The 14,698-nt window shown below is 36.1% G+C and overlaps 1 protein-coding gene across 1 annotated transcript in view; it reads left to right on the top strand.

Moving 5' to 3' along the window:
- CSMD1 (CUB and Sushi multiple domains 1) overlaps positions 1-14,698 on the top strand; it is a 1,016,265-nt gene that overhangs the window by 649,570 nt on the left and 351,997 nt on the right. The window contains exon 11 of the mRNA XM_026844050.1: positions 6,213-6,316. Coding sequence (XP_026699851.1) covers positions 6,213-6,316 — 104 coding nt within the window. The remainder of the gene's footprint in view (positions 1-6,212; positions 6,317-14,698) is intronic.

Genomic DNA, 14,698 nt, shown 5'->3' with positions numbered 1-14,698 from the left:
TAAACAAGAAAGAAAGAAAAAAAAAAAAAAAAGCCACCAAGCCACCAGAAACAAATTTGGTTACACTTGATATCTTTCAATTTTATATCATTTAAAGGAAGATAGTGTTACCTATGAACAGAGAAATTAGTTAGGAATCAGGCTATTGAATTAACTTTCATGGTTTCAGTGCAAAATTATAGTAATGAGGACTGCCCTCCTTTGTAAGGCATGTTGATATCTTGTGACTAAAATTCTTTGTAAACCCAACTGTTACCGTTCCTTCCAAAAAATCCCCCCAAAAAAACCTCTAATTACATTCCAGAGTCAGTAATTAAGAAAAAAAGAAAAAAAAAAAACAACAGCAACAAACAAAACCAAAACCTCTTCACCTTTTTGGACATTTACCTTCTTTTAATGTGAGTGAAGTTGGAAAGGACTAAAGAGGGAACTCTAGCCAATGGACAGCACATAATGCAGGAAGAAGCTTGGCAATATGTAAGGCAGTGTCATGGGTTAACCCTGGTGGGCAGGCAGGCAGCTCTGCCCTACCCAGCCACTTGCTCACACCCCTCCAGTGGGATTGGGGAGAGAATCAGGAGGGCAAAAGTAAAAAAAACTCATGGGTTTAGATAAAAACAGGTAAAGCAGAAGCTGCATACACAAGCAAAGCAAAATCAGGTATTCATGCACTCCTTCCCATCAGCAGACAGGTGTTCAGCCATCTCCAGGAAAGCAGGGATCCATCACATAACAGTTACTGGGGAAGACACCCTAACTCCAAATGTTCCCCTCTTCCTTCTTCTTCCTCCAGCTTTATATGCTGAGCATGATGTTATATGGTATGGGACATGCCTTTGGTCAGTTGGGGTCTGCTGTCCCAGCTGTGTCCCCTCCCAACTCTTTGTGCATCCCCAGCCTGGTCACTGGTGGGGCAGTGTGAGAAATGGAGGAGGTCTTGATTCTTTGCAAGCGCTGTTCAGCAGCAAATAGAATGTCCCTGTGTTATCAACACTGTTTGCATCACAAATCCAAAACATTGCCCCATACAAGCTTCTATGAAGAAAATTATCCAAAACCAGTACAGGCACTTAGCAGTTTCACACTATTTAGTGGATCATGTTAGCGAGGATGATGTTTATAAGGGATTGGATTCCATTTCTAATTAAGACACAACTTTGTTTTCTGCAGATACATTAGGTCCTGAGGCTTCTACTTTAGCTACTGGCATATGGGAAAGTAAATATAGCAAATATTTAGTGACTGGAAAGCAGCATAACTCTATGGGGTCATTTAACTGTGTTTGTCACTTCTCCTGTGAACACAAAAATGTTGGAAAGTTCCTAATATATTATTTAATAAAATTGTAGTTTATTAAACATTTTCTCAGATTTTTTTTTTTTTTTTGTTTCAGAATTTCTTTATTGTTTTCATTGGTGACTTAAGTGAACTGAAACCCATTTACAAATCTACATTGTTGCAAAAGAGATAACTAGGAGCTATATTTACAATAAATTCTCTTTGTTCCCATCATTTAAAATGTTCTGTATTTGAATGATCTAGAGAAGAGAGAGAGGTCATGTTACTTTCTTAAAGAATCTTTGCAGAAAATGTCTTTACTCTTGTGCTTATAAAACTCCCTCATATTTCATAAAACATTCCCATACATATATTTTCTTCATGTTACCATTGCCATGGTCTCAGTATTGTGGTCATATTTCTATAAGGTATTCCTCTGTATTTATAACTTGTATCTAAAAACAGTGATTGTCATCTGATCACTCTAATTTTATATGGACGTTCTTGTGCTTTGGTGAAAAGGAGATGTCCGTAGTTCAAATTTAATCATCCATAGAATTTGTGCATAAGTGTTCCCTAGTTTTATTGCTCTTTGTAGTCAGTGATCTATGTTTCCTCTTCCACAGGATTTTGGGCATAGTCAAAGTGACTCTTAGGACTCACTGCAGGAAGAGTGGGCTAGAGAAACAGCACATTTTTTAAAGTTTTAAGGAATACTGGATCTGTATATATATTCTCTAATGGTGGTATAACCTATTGACATTGCTTCTCTAGGATCTTGTTCTTTAAGTAAATAAATGCTTCAAAACCTGGCTTAAAGCTCTAGTTTAAGCATCTGGCTTGTTCTATAAATTTTAAAAAGATTTAAGAATCTGAAAGACTATAGCAATATTTCCATGTTTGTTCCAGTAGAAGTGGCTTCTTTAATTTCCAAATCCCTTTGATCATGAGGCGTCTGTAACAGAAATGACAGAGTCAAAAACATTTGCATGATCATATTACTTTCAAAATTTACATAACAGCAGGGAGAAGATGCAAAGTGGGAAAACACTATTATATTTGAATCTGATATGTCAATAAAATGGATTAACATGTAACAATTGCAAACAGCTTTCATCAAAAGACTTTGTAATGAACAAATTTTCTATTTATTTTGAAACTTCAAATTAAGGATTCTTAATTTTGTTTCCCTGTTCTTCATATATTTTACTGTAGTTTTACTGAGGCAACAAATTGTCTTACTTCATTTTCTCATCTTTAAGAGAATCTCCTTCAAGACCCTGTTTCTTACTTCTTTTTTTTCTTCTTTTATAAGACATTTCCACTAGCACATGTGTGGTTTTTGAAGTTGTTTGCTTGATCTACTTGTAAATATAGAAGACATCTTATGGGTTGTTCTCTTTTCTGCTTGCATCTTAAAACAAAATTTACTGCTCTTACTTTTAACTTTGGATTTACTATATTAAATGCATACATTTCTAACATATTTAAGAGATAATAAAATAAGCCTTATTTGTAGTGAAAAGAACATGTACACTTAGGCATTCTGGAAATGTCACATTGCCATGTTCCCTACTGCTTCCTACAGGAAGAACGTCTGTATAGAAACTTCTGTAGTACGACTCTGGTGCTGCTTTTTCTCATTACTGGCTATAGCAGTTATGCCAGCAGAAATATAAAGTGTCAGAGTGTCTAGGATAAAGGAAAATGCTTCTACAGAAAAAGTAATTATGACAGGAAATTCACTTACACAGCTTCCATATAGGTACCTCCTTACGTGTCTTATATTTTAAAGCTTTTGTTTTGTTTTGTTTTCACAGTCTATACATCTAATAAGTAATCATTCTGAATTGCTTGTAGAGGAATTTTGTCTCATATGTTTCAGAAAGCAAACAGGATCTTTCTTCTGTAAAAAGCATAACTGATCATCCAGAAACAAATACACTAGGTTTGGAAAATGAATTTCGTAATTAATTGAACATTAATTATTTTCTTTATTTTAATCCATTCAGAGTAGGCATATTAAATGCTGATGATTATGAGGTTACTATTACTGTTTTTTTTTTTTAAAAAAGTGCAAAACAGCACTGAATCTTGAGAAGCGTCTCGGAGCTACTTTTTTTTCCCCAGTATATAAGTCACTGTTATTTAACCATATATGGGTCTATTGTTCTTGCTGGTATCAGTTCAATTCTTTCAAGTTTTTACCATGCTGTATTCATTTCTATATCCATATCCACACAAAACTGTCCTGCATTCTTCTTAAACAAACAAACAACCCTCCCTCCATCTGACAAATCTTAAAAATTATTCTGATGATTCAGAGCTTTATCTACAGAGTAACTAATTTTATCTAAATATATCTATGTAAGCATTAGTCTCCCACAGTCATCCAAACTCTCCATATAGTCAATGGAAAGGTAAATCTAAATGGCAGTTTGGTCTGCCTTAAGATAGGTAATGTGACTTGTGTTCTGGGTGCCATTTTCTGTCCACTGACCATAAAAGGAGCCGTAATTAGATTGGGTGCTTAATGTTTACATGGTAAAATTTAGGTTTTATGAATCAGATTAAATGAATTTAAATTAGAGCTCTTAACTCTCAACCATTTGAATGTCTTTCCAACACATTTTATGTGTTAGCATTAGAATAACAATTAGCATGGAAGTTAAGATTTTGATTAATAGTGTCTAATATTTCTTCACACACAATGTATTTCCCATAAAGAAACCTTTCCTGTGACATCTCCTATATGCTTAAACATGTCTTTAAATCTTTCATGTATGGTTTATATCCAATTACTTTTTTATAATGTATTTTATTATTAAAGAGGTGAATGTTCACATTTGTTTTTAAATTGTAATGTAAAAGATTTTGTAAAAAAAGATGTGACTGTAACCAAATGGAGCATATTTAAATAATACATTACCATATTTTCTTATGGAATATGTTGTTAGGTTTCCTCCCCCACATAAAATGAAAATTGCATTAAATGTAAAAGTCTTATATATGTAGTTATTTTTATTGCCAGAATCAACTGGTTTTATGCTTCTACATATTTTTCTTGCTTTTCTTTGGCTTTATTAGTCTTGATTTAGTAATGAAATTTTGCATGTTAATCACTGTTATAATCTAGGAATGCTAGAAGGTACATCAGGAGCAGATGGAAATGTATATTATTTTATCTACATCATATTGCCTGAAATTCTTGTGAATGTTGAAACACAGTGTAGATAATGTAGTACACTTTATCTCAAAATCTGGCAAGTCTGTGAAATAACGCTGTAAAGTACCTGATTTAAATCAGAAACCAAAACCTCTGACCTACTGTCAAAATATTTATTAATATATTTGTGTTAAGAATGTTTTCCATAACTATGGATATCCTAGGACCATTTAGCTTTTCATTCAACCTCCTCTGTTTTACCTGTTAATGACACTTTAAAACATAGAAGAGGTCTTAGTCCTGCAGTCAGTTTTAGCATACTTTTGAAAACAGAAATGTACAAATAGCAGGGATGGCAAAGCAAGGTATGAAAAGAAAGATATGCATTTATAGAAAGAGACAATATATTATCTTAGATCAATGGGTAGTTTACTAAAACCTGGCTTTTCCTTGGGTTAGAAAATGAAGCAACATAGTTCAATATAAGCCTCGTCTACTTTAGTAGTGTAAGTTCCTCTCTGAAGTTTATCAAACTAGACTCTTCATATTCCAACACAGAGAAATGAGATGTGCTGGCTTTCTTTTTTATTATTGAAAAATTTTAAACAACTAACTTAGCTTAGATGCTGACTTTTTACAGGGCTAAAGTTTGGATGAGATGCATTCTGCCTTGGTGGTCACATATAAATAAACTTAAACGGTTGGAAGCCTCTGCTTTTTCACGTGTTGCTGCCACAATAACAGCATAATACGACTGATGCAAAAAGCCCAAATCTGACCCAAATACTGGTTTTAGCCACAAAACAGAAGAAAAGTTAACTGCATTTTCATGCAGTGGCTAAAGTTGTGTGAAAGTCTGCCCAGGGGTATCTGCAAAATTTAGTATTAAGATAAAATGATATTTTTGTGAAAAATCACTGTGACTCTCTGCACTTATATCAAGTTGTCTGCAGAAACCTTGGTATCAAAATATGAAACTGTACAGAGTACATATGTATACATGCATACATATAACCTGCAATTGCTTCTCACCAGTACAGAACTCTAAAAAGTGCTTGTCTAGGAAGTGTTCTGTACAAAACTAAATCCATTTTTATACTTTATTTAATGTTATCAAATTACAGTTTCAGTAAATTAGGAATATGTTTTCAAACAGTTCTGAGGGATATATTTTTAATTTTCTGGGCCAGTCATGATCAGACATTGAGTGAAATCATAGTTTAATGTGAGTAATTTATGCAAGGAAATTTCTGATTTTGTATATCTGCACCAGCCTCTCCACTTTCTTACAAATTTATACCTGCCATCTTGTCATTGTATAATTCAACAGACAAGAAGGTTTTAATTTCATTTACTTTTAGTATTACCCTATGTAATTTTTATATAATTATTACAGTAAAAAACAACAACAACAACAACAACAACAAAACCACAAAAAAAAACCCAAAAAACCAACCCAAAACGTTTTTACTGCTGTTTATAATAACTTTCAATAATATGAACAGTTATCACCAGTAAGAGGTGTTTGGCATCTTTAGTATATGATAATTTTAAAACACTATGGCAAAAACTTTCCTCTCGGTATTAGAAAATACAGAAGTTTCTCCACTTCTGCTTTTTCTAGCTATGTCAAATCAAAGAAGACTAACTGAAATCATGAGTGTGTACTTCATGACTTGACTTACAGTAGCCAAATAATTTACTTTAAGACTAGAACAGAGCAGATAATTTGTGGATATGAAATAACTGACTTAATTAATTTTAATAGGTCATAAAGCTTGCTTTTGAAGAGTTTGAACTGGAAAGAGGCTATGATACTCTTACTGTTGGGGATGCTGGGAAAGTTGGTGATACCAGAACAGTGTTGTATGTGTAAGTACAGAACTTCAAAAATTTTCATTGGAAATTGTAATATATTGTTTCTTCTGGGTCATATCTACTTAAATTTGTAATTTTAATGGTTTGGTTTGTTTGTTGTTTTGGTTTTTGTGGGTTTGTTTGTTTGTTTATTTGTTTAATATATAATATAAACTTAAAATTCAAGTATTGTCAAAGAAAATAGTTTGTTACAAAATTCTCTCCAGATCTTTAGTAGCATCTTTGTACGCTTTAATATCAGAGATGAAAAACTGCAGAGAAATGCTTTTTAAAAACAAGTACTACCTGTATAACTCTTAATTATGTTCACAAGCATTTAAAGGAATAAAAAAAGCAAAAAGAAAATACAACTTCTGTAAAATAAATAACCCATTTATTAATTTCAGAATGTTATATTTAATATTGGATTTATGAACAACATTTTAATGGAAGCACAAAGGAAATTTAAGCATGCTTCATGGATTAATATAATATTATATGATAAAATATAGTAATATTAGAAACTGTAGGAATTTATATAATTTGAAGGAAAATTTTAGACTAGATAGCTAATCTTAAAACAAGGTTTTAATATTGTCCAAGCTAATGGAAAGAATAGAATCCTGTACAGATGGATTAATCTCATCTACCTTAACCACCTCATTTTGGTTGCATATGCTAATTTTTCTTCCTTCATAATGAGAGCTTATGGTCACAATATATTTTAGTTATAGCTTTTAGAGGATTAATTTAGGATATGAATATTGATCACTGAACACAAAACAAAGTTACAGGGTTAAATAATTAACCATGACTAAATAAGAGAAACTAGCAGCATATATTTCAAAACAGCATTACTTGACATTGCATAGAAATATACTGGATAAAGACAGTATTGAATATATTTAATACAAATAATTCATCATTATTTTACATTTTGAGATTTTTGTAATTCATATAAATTAGTGAAATGGTTATTTTACATACTTATAACACACAAGTGCACTAAAAACCTACAGAATATTTTCTAAATTATTCAGAATATTTTTAGAGGCACAAGTCTGATGACAATAACTTCATTAGATGTATCTGTTTATGAATTTATTAATTGCTACTTTATGAACTATGATACCAAAGTACATAGAACACCTCTGGTTTAATTTGTCTTAAACGCCAAAAATGCATTTCTTCTGTTTCAATACCAAATAGTTGTGACTAAGTAAGTTGAATTCTATGTTCTGAGTACCTGAAAAAAAAAAAAAAGAAAAAAGGAAAATCTTCTCTTTGAAGATCTTAGATTTTAAGCTAACATTAAAAGGCTTGATCAGGGAGTGAGAATTTCAACACCCATGTTTATTTTTTCTTGTATTTTGCAGACCAGCAAATCAGAGAATCATAGAATGATTTGGGTTGGAAGGGACCTTAAAGATCACCTAGTTCCAACCACCCTTCCATAGGCAGAGACACCTGCCACTAGCCCAGGTTGCTCAAAGCCCCATCCAACCTGGCCTTGAACACTGCCAGGGAGGGGGCATATGCATTCTCTGGAAAACCTGTTCCACTGTCTCAACACCCACACAGTAAAAAAATTTCTTCCTTATATCTAATTAAAATTTACCCTTTTTCAGTACAAAACTGTTACTCCTTGTTCTGTCACTGCACTTGCTGGTAAAGAGTCCCTCCCTATCTTTCCTTTAAGCCCCCTTTAAGTGCTGGAAGTCTTCCATAATGTTTCCCGGAGACTTCTCTTCTCAAGGCTGAACAATCACAACTCTCTCAGCCTGTCCTCATCAGAGAGCAGCTCCAACTTCCTGCTCATCTTCATGGCCTCCTCTGGACCTCCTCAAGCAGGTCCATATCCTTCTTATCGTGGGAGCCCCAGAGCTGAGAACAGTACTGCAGGTGGGATCTTATGAGAGCGGAGTAGAGGAGGAGAATCACGGCCCTCGACCTGCTGGCCACACTTCTCTTCACAGAATCATCAACGTCGGAAAAGACCTTGAAGATCATCTAGTCCAAACATTAACATAACACTGACAGTTCCCAACTACAACATATTCCTATATCAATGCAACTCTTAAACACCTCCAGGGATGGGGGGTCCATCACTGCCCTTGGCAGCCCATTCCAACATCTAACAATTCATTCTGTAAAGAAATGCTTCCTAATATCCAGTCTAAACCTTCCCTGGTGTAACTTGAAGCCATTCCCTCTTGTTCTATCGCTTGTTACTTGGTTAAAGAAGCTCATCCCCATCTCTCTGCACCCTCCTTTCAGGGAGCTGTAGAGGGTGATGAGGTCTCCCCTCAGCCTCCTCTTCTCCAGACTAAACCCCCCCAGTTCCCTCAGCCGCTCCCCGTACGACCTGTGCTCCAGACCCTGCACCAGCTTCGTTGCCCTTCTCTGGACATGCTCGAGTCATCCAATGTACTTTTTGGAGTGAGGGGCCCAAAACTGAACACAGGAATTGAGATGCGGCCTCACCAGTGCCGAGTACAGGGGTCAGATCCCTTCCCTGTCCCTGCTGGCCACGCTATTGCTGACACAAGCCAGGATGCCATTGGCCTTCTTGGCCCCCTGGGCACACTGCTGGCTCCTGTTCAGCCGGCTGTCAATCAACCCCCCCAGGTCCCTCTCTGACTGGCAGCTCTCCAGCCACTCCTCCCCAAGCCTGTAGCGCTGCTGGGGGTTGTTGTGGCCCAAGGGCAGCCCCCGGCATTTGGCCTTATGGAAACTCCTCCAGTTGGGCTCAGCCCATGGCTCCAGCCTGTCCAGGTCTCTCTGCAGAGCCTCCCTGCCCTCGAGCAGATCAACACTCCCACCCAACTTGGGGTCATCTGCAAACTGACTGAGGGTGCACTCGATCCCCTCATCTAGATCATCAATAATGATGTTAAACAGGAGCGGCCCCAAAAAACGAGCCCTGCGGGACATGATTCGTGACCGGCCACCAACTGGATTTAACTCCGTTCACCACAACTCTTTGGGCCCAGCCATCCAGACAGTTTTTTACCTAGTGAAGTGTGTGCCCGTCCAAGCCACGAGCAGCCAGTTTTGCCAGGAGAATGCTGTGGGAAATGGTGTAGAAGGCCTTACTAAAGTCAAAGTAGATGACATCCACAGCCTTTCCCTCATCCAATAAGCAGGTTGCCCTGTTGTAGAAGATCAAGTTTGTCAGGCAGGACCTGCCTTTCATAAACCCATGCTGACTGGGCCTGATCATCTAGTTGTCCTGCATGTGTTGTGTGATGGTACTCAGGATGAGCTGCTCCATCAGCTTCCTGGGCACCGAAGTCAAGATGACAGGTCTGTAATTTACTAGATTGTCTTTCTGACCCTTCTTATATATGGTTGTCACGTTGGCCAGTTTCCAACCTGTCGGGACCTCCCCAGTCAGTCAGGACTGCTGGTAAATGATGAAAAGTGGCCTGGCGAGCACCCCAGCCAGCTCCTTCAGCACCCTCAGGTGTATCCCATCCAGTCTCTCTTGATGAAGTACAGGGTATGGTCGGCTTTCTGATCTGTGAGTGCACATTGCTGATTCATAGTCAGTTTTACATGCAACAATACCCCAACTCCTTCTCCTCAGGGTATATTTGTGCTTGGGATTGCCCTGACCCATATGCGGGACCTTGCACTTGGCCTTGTTGAACTTCATGAGGTTTGCGCGGGATCAGCTCTTAAGCCTGTCACAGTCCCTCTGGATGGCATCCCTTCCCTCCAAGTGTTGTTACCAGAACACCCAGCTTGTTGTCATTGGCAGACTTGATGAGGGTGCACCCAATCCTGCTGTTCAAATCCTCACAAATGTGTTAAACAGCACCCGTCCCAATACTGACCCCTGCAGAACACCACTTGTCACTGCTCTCCACTTGGATATAGAACTCTTGAACACAACACTTTGAGTGTGACCCAGTTCCTTATCCACTGAGTGGTAGTTCTGTCAACTCCATGTATCTCTAATTTAGAGACAGGGGTGTCGTGTGGGACAGTGTCAAATGCTTTGCACAAGTTGAGCTAGATGAAATCAGTTGCTCTTCCCTTATTCACCAACACTGTAACCCCATCATAAAAAGACACCAAATTTGTTCAGACCCGATTTGCCCTTAGTGAAGCCATGATGGCTCCTTATTTTCCATGTGTCCTAGCATAATTTCAAGGAGGATCCTCTCCATGATCTTGCCAGGCACAGAGGTGAGACTGACTGGCTTTAGTTTCCTGGGTCTTCTTTTTTTCCCTTTTTAAAAATGGTGTTACATTTCCCCTTTTCCAGTCAATGGGATCTTCACTGGACTGCCACGACTTCTCAAATATGATAGATAGTGGCTTAGCCACTTCATCCTCCAGTCTTCTCAGGACCCACAGATGCATCTGGTTAGGTCCTATGGACTTGCGCACCTTCTCATTGCTTAGAAAGGTCTTGAGCCTACCTTCTGCAGTTCGTTCTTCCAGTCCCTGCCTTTGCCTCTGTGTCTTGGGTGGTGTGGCCAGAGCACTTGCTGGTGAAGACTGAAGCACAGAAGCCATAGAGTACCTCAGCCTTCTCTATATTCCAAGTAACCAGGTCCCCCATTTCCTCCTGGAGAGGTCCCACATTTTCACTAGTCTTCCTTTTATCATTGATGTACCTCTAGAAACCTTTTTTATTGTCCTCGACATCCCTGGTTGGATTTAATTCTGTCAGGACATTGGCCTTCCTAACCTGATCCCTGGATATCTGCACAGTTTCTCTGTGCTTCCTCCCACCATCTGTAGGCTCCCTGTTGTGTTTGAGCTTGTTGAGGAGCTCCTTCATGCATGCAGGCCTCGTGGCATTTTTACCTGACTTCCTCTTTGTTGGGATGCATTGCTCCTGAACTTGGAGGATGTGATCCTTGAATATTAACCAGCTTTCTGAGGCCCCTCTTCCCTCCAGAGATTTATTCCGTGCTACTCTACCAAGCAGATCCCTGTAGAGGCCAAAGTCTGCTCTCCTGAACTCCAGGGTAGCAAGCTTGATGTGTTGCCTCTTTGCTGCCTTGACGGTCTTGAACGCCATCCTTTCCAGGCTGTCCTTGAGCTTCACACTCCCCTCCAGTCCCTCCTTTTTAGTGAGAACAAAATCCAGCATAGCATAAATATTGCAATAATCTGTCTGGGGATGTTATTTTAACTGCTTGTGACTGACAAAGGGGTTTGCAGTTTTTCTTTTTTGTATTGGGATATATTTTGGCTTACAGGGATCCCAAAATTCCTTCAGAGTCAGGTCATTACACTGTGAGTACCTCACGTACCAAAATTTGCCGTTTAAAAATTATTTATCAAGAATTTGTTTTTTTTTTTTTTGTTTTTTTTTTTTTTTTTTAACTTTTTCATTTGAAGTGATTTAGCCTGTGACTACATATGGCACATTTATTTTCCATTACTATCAAAAAAACCCCAAAACAAAACCAAAAACCAAACCTCATCTCATATTAATTGCTATTTATGGTATCTTAAGCAGGCAGGCCTCCATAATCGCATCAGCTCCTATAACTCTTCTTCATTTTAATAACATTTTTATTATCTCTCTAGCAGACATGCACTTCAGAATCTATCTGGTATTTTTGGTACTGGTACAATGTTCTCACTAGAGACATAGAGTACTTCTGTTATCTTTTCCCTTAGTATGTTTTTTGAGTAAAATAATGACTGTTTTATCCTTATTACTCTACAGGCTATCACTTAGAATTACAGTACAGTGTTGGCCCTTCCATCTTTAATGTGAATCGTATCTCTGATGAAAACCAGCTCTATCCAATTAAATTTATCTGCCTTTTGAGTTGCAATACTTTGCACTTTACCATCACGCTCAAAATAATTTCAGAAAGTAAATGATTAATAATTTAATACAGTGGAAATACAGGAACATCCAAGTATGAAACTACATTGTCACAATAATCAGTAATGAATCTGAATTTCTGTTGTGACACTGGTTTTGCATTTAGTAAACACTGGATTGTATCATGCATTATGAAATACATTATATTTAAACTGCATCACAGATATGCTCCATTTCACTTTATTTTGAGAAAGGTCTTCTGTGGATGCAGAGTAACTTTCCTCATAAAAGGAAGTCCACTTGTAGACTACATTATCATGAGAAAGCTCATAACTAAATGTCAAAGTGATTTTCTTACCAAAATTTTCTATTAGTTGGTTTTAATAACTTCTGTTGTATTTAATGAGATTTGAGCAGCACATTGCATTTTTTTATTCGTCTCAGGGGAATGAAGCAGCTTACAGCAAAGACTTTTCTGGCTAGATTTAATTCATAATTTCTCAGGATCCCTTAAAAAATAATATAGCTTGTCGTATGCTGATCAAGTTTCTGTTGGCAGCTTAAATGCCAGCATTTCCACAGAAATTCTACAAAATATCACTGTAGAAACTCATGCATATGATTCTAAAACTTCGTAGCTTTTACAAGTTAATTTGAACTAAATATGCAAAAATAGATAATTTTCTAAATCCAAAACTAATTTCTAAATGATTTCAATCTTTCCCCTCCATATAAATTTTATATGTCTGAATACACAAGCTTCAGCCTCATGCAAAATTTTCCAGCTCTCAGGTACTTCAGCTCTTATGTTTATATACTGATGTTCAGATATTGTTGTCTAAAAAGGAATTTAAAAAAAAAAAAAAAAAAAAAAAAAAAAAAAAAAAAAAAAAAAAAAAAAAAGTATAGACTATCAGGCTCAAATTTAATTTTTGGATAAATTGGAAAAAATAATTTGGAGAAGTCTTTTAAGATCATGTAAAAGAGCACTGAGATGCTCCAAAAACCAATATACTATGATGAAGAGCAATTTATTTCAAATAATTTAAATGCATTTCTATGACAGTGTAGTTCGAATTTTTAGTAGGGATATATTGGGGTTTAGTTTATTAAAGCAGTCCAATTTTATTATTTATAATAAACATTTTAGAAAATCTTATCATCAACAACTTAATCGATATGCCCATCAATTTTGATTTGTAATAGTTGTTTCATCTGTAAGCTTTACTTGTTGAAAATTTAGCAATGTTATTTTACAGGATATATGTGCTGAGATAGTTAGCTCTGGAAATACAGCAATACATCTTATTGAAAATTAATGAAATTATCTTTAGGCTATAGAGTTTTGAGTGCAGTTATTTCTCATATTTAACAGAGTTTGGCTAGAAGCTAGTGACTAGCCTTACAAAATAATTCACTAGCAATAATCATGTGTGAGGTAAAGATTATTAGTCATAATGTTTCTTGCAATGTCCTATTTTGTGTTCTTAAATTCTTGTAAATTAAGCTAACATTTTGCTTTGGAAAGTCTGCTTTGCTTTCACATGCAATGATTTATATTTTTGCACCAGTTACATTAAAACTTATTTCCTTTCTAGAAATTTTTCCCTTAAAACATGAATCTTTTAACTTTTCTTGTATAGAAAACTTGCATATTTTTTTCCCTGATACAAAGAAGAAATTGCAGATTAGTTGTGCAAACCCAACCACTTATGTCAGCTATTACAGTGCACAGACAACTGTCCATGACAGAAATGCTTTTTTAGTACACCCTTATACTTTTCTTCTATTCACACATTGGGGGCTTGGAAATCAACCTACTCTTCCATAACTGGTAAAAAATTCAGACCACCATTTTATATATCTCAAGCATTATAGAATCTGACTTCCTAGTAACTTTTTTTAATTTCACATTACTTAAAAAATGTTTCCTTCTAAATTTTTTAGAAGTTGTAAAATTTAGAAAAGTAGGTTTTGGTTTTTTTTTGGTGGTTTTTTTTTTTTTTTTTTTTTTTTAATATTGTGTTAGAGTCTTTCTCCCATCATTAACTAGGTAGTTGAAATTAGTGATATTAAAAGAAAAATATAAATGCCAAGTAAAATTAGGGATTTTTAGTGACACATCACAGCTTTAACAGTCAAACCTTTAGAGCTCCAGTTTGTGATGTGGTTGCAATGAAGCACACAAATAGCATAGAGACTTGTCATCTTTGAAGAACAGAACATGTAAAAATGTTTATTTAAGAGGAGAAGAAAACCTGGATAAACAATGAAACAGAATTTATCTCAAAGAAGGAAAATATGTTCATATATGAAAACTCAGTAAGTGTTTATGATTGAATTTTAAAATAAATTTTTGCTTTATACCATAATTTAATGTCACAAAGACAGATTTGTGGACACATTATTGAATGCTGTACTTCATTCAGCTTACTTTATTGATCTGATGCCTCCAAAACACAAAATATTCTGCACACTAAAAGAACAAGAAAAAGAAAAGGAAATGCAGAAAGGACTAAAAACTTTTCCACATTTATGTGGAATATCCTTAATTTAAAGGATTGCTTTATTTTCAAATTACTGAGTAGTTAACATTT

This window comes from Athene cunicularia (genome assembly GCF_003259725.1).
Source record: "Athene cunicularia isolate RWA chromosome 3 unlocalized genomic scaffold, athCun1 chr3_part1, whole genome shotgun sequence".
Lineage (NCBI taxonomy): Eukaryota > Metazoa > Chordata > Aves > Strigiformes > Strigidae > Athene > Athene cunicularia.
Note: the sequence above shows the minus strand (reverse complement) of the source record. Positions and strands in the feature narration are given on the sequence as shown.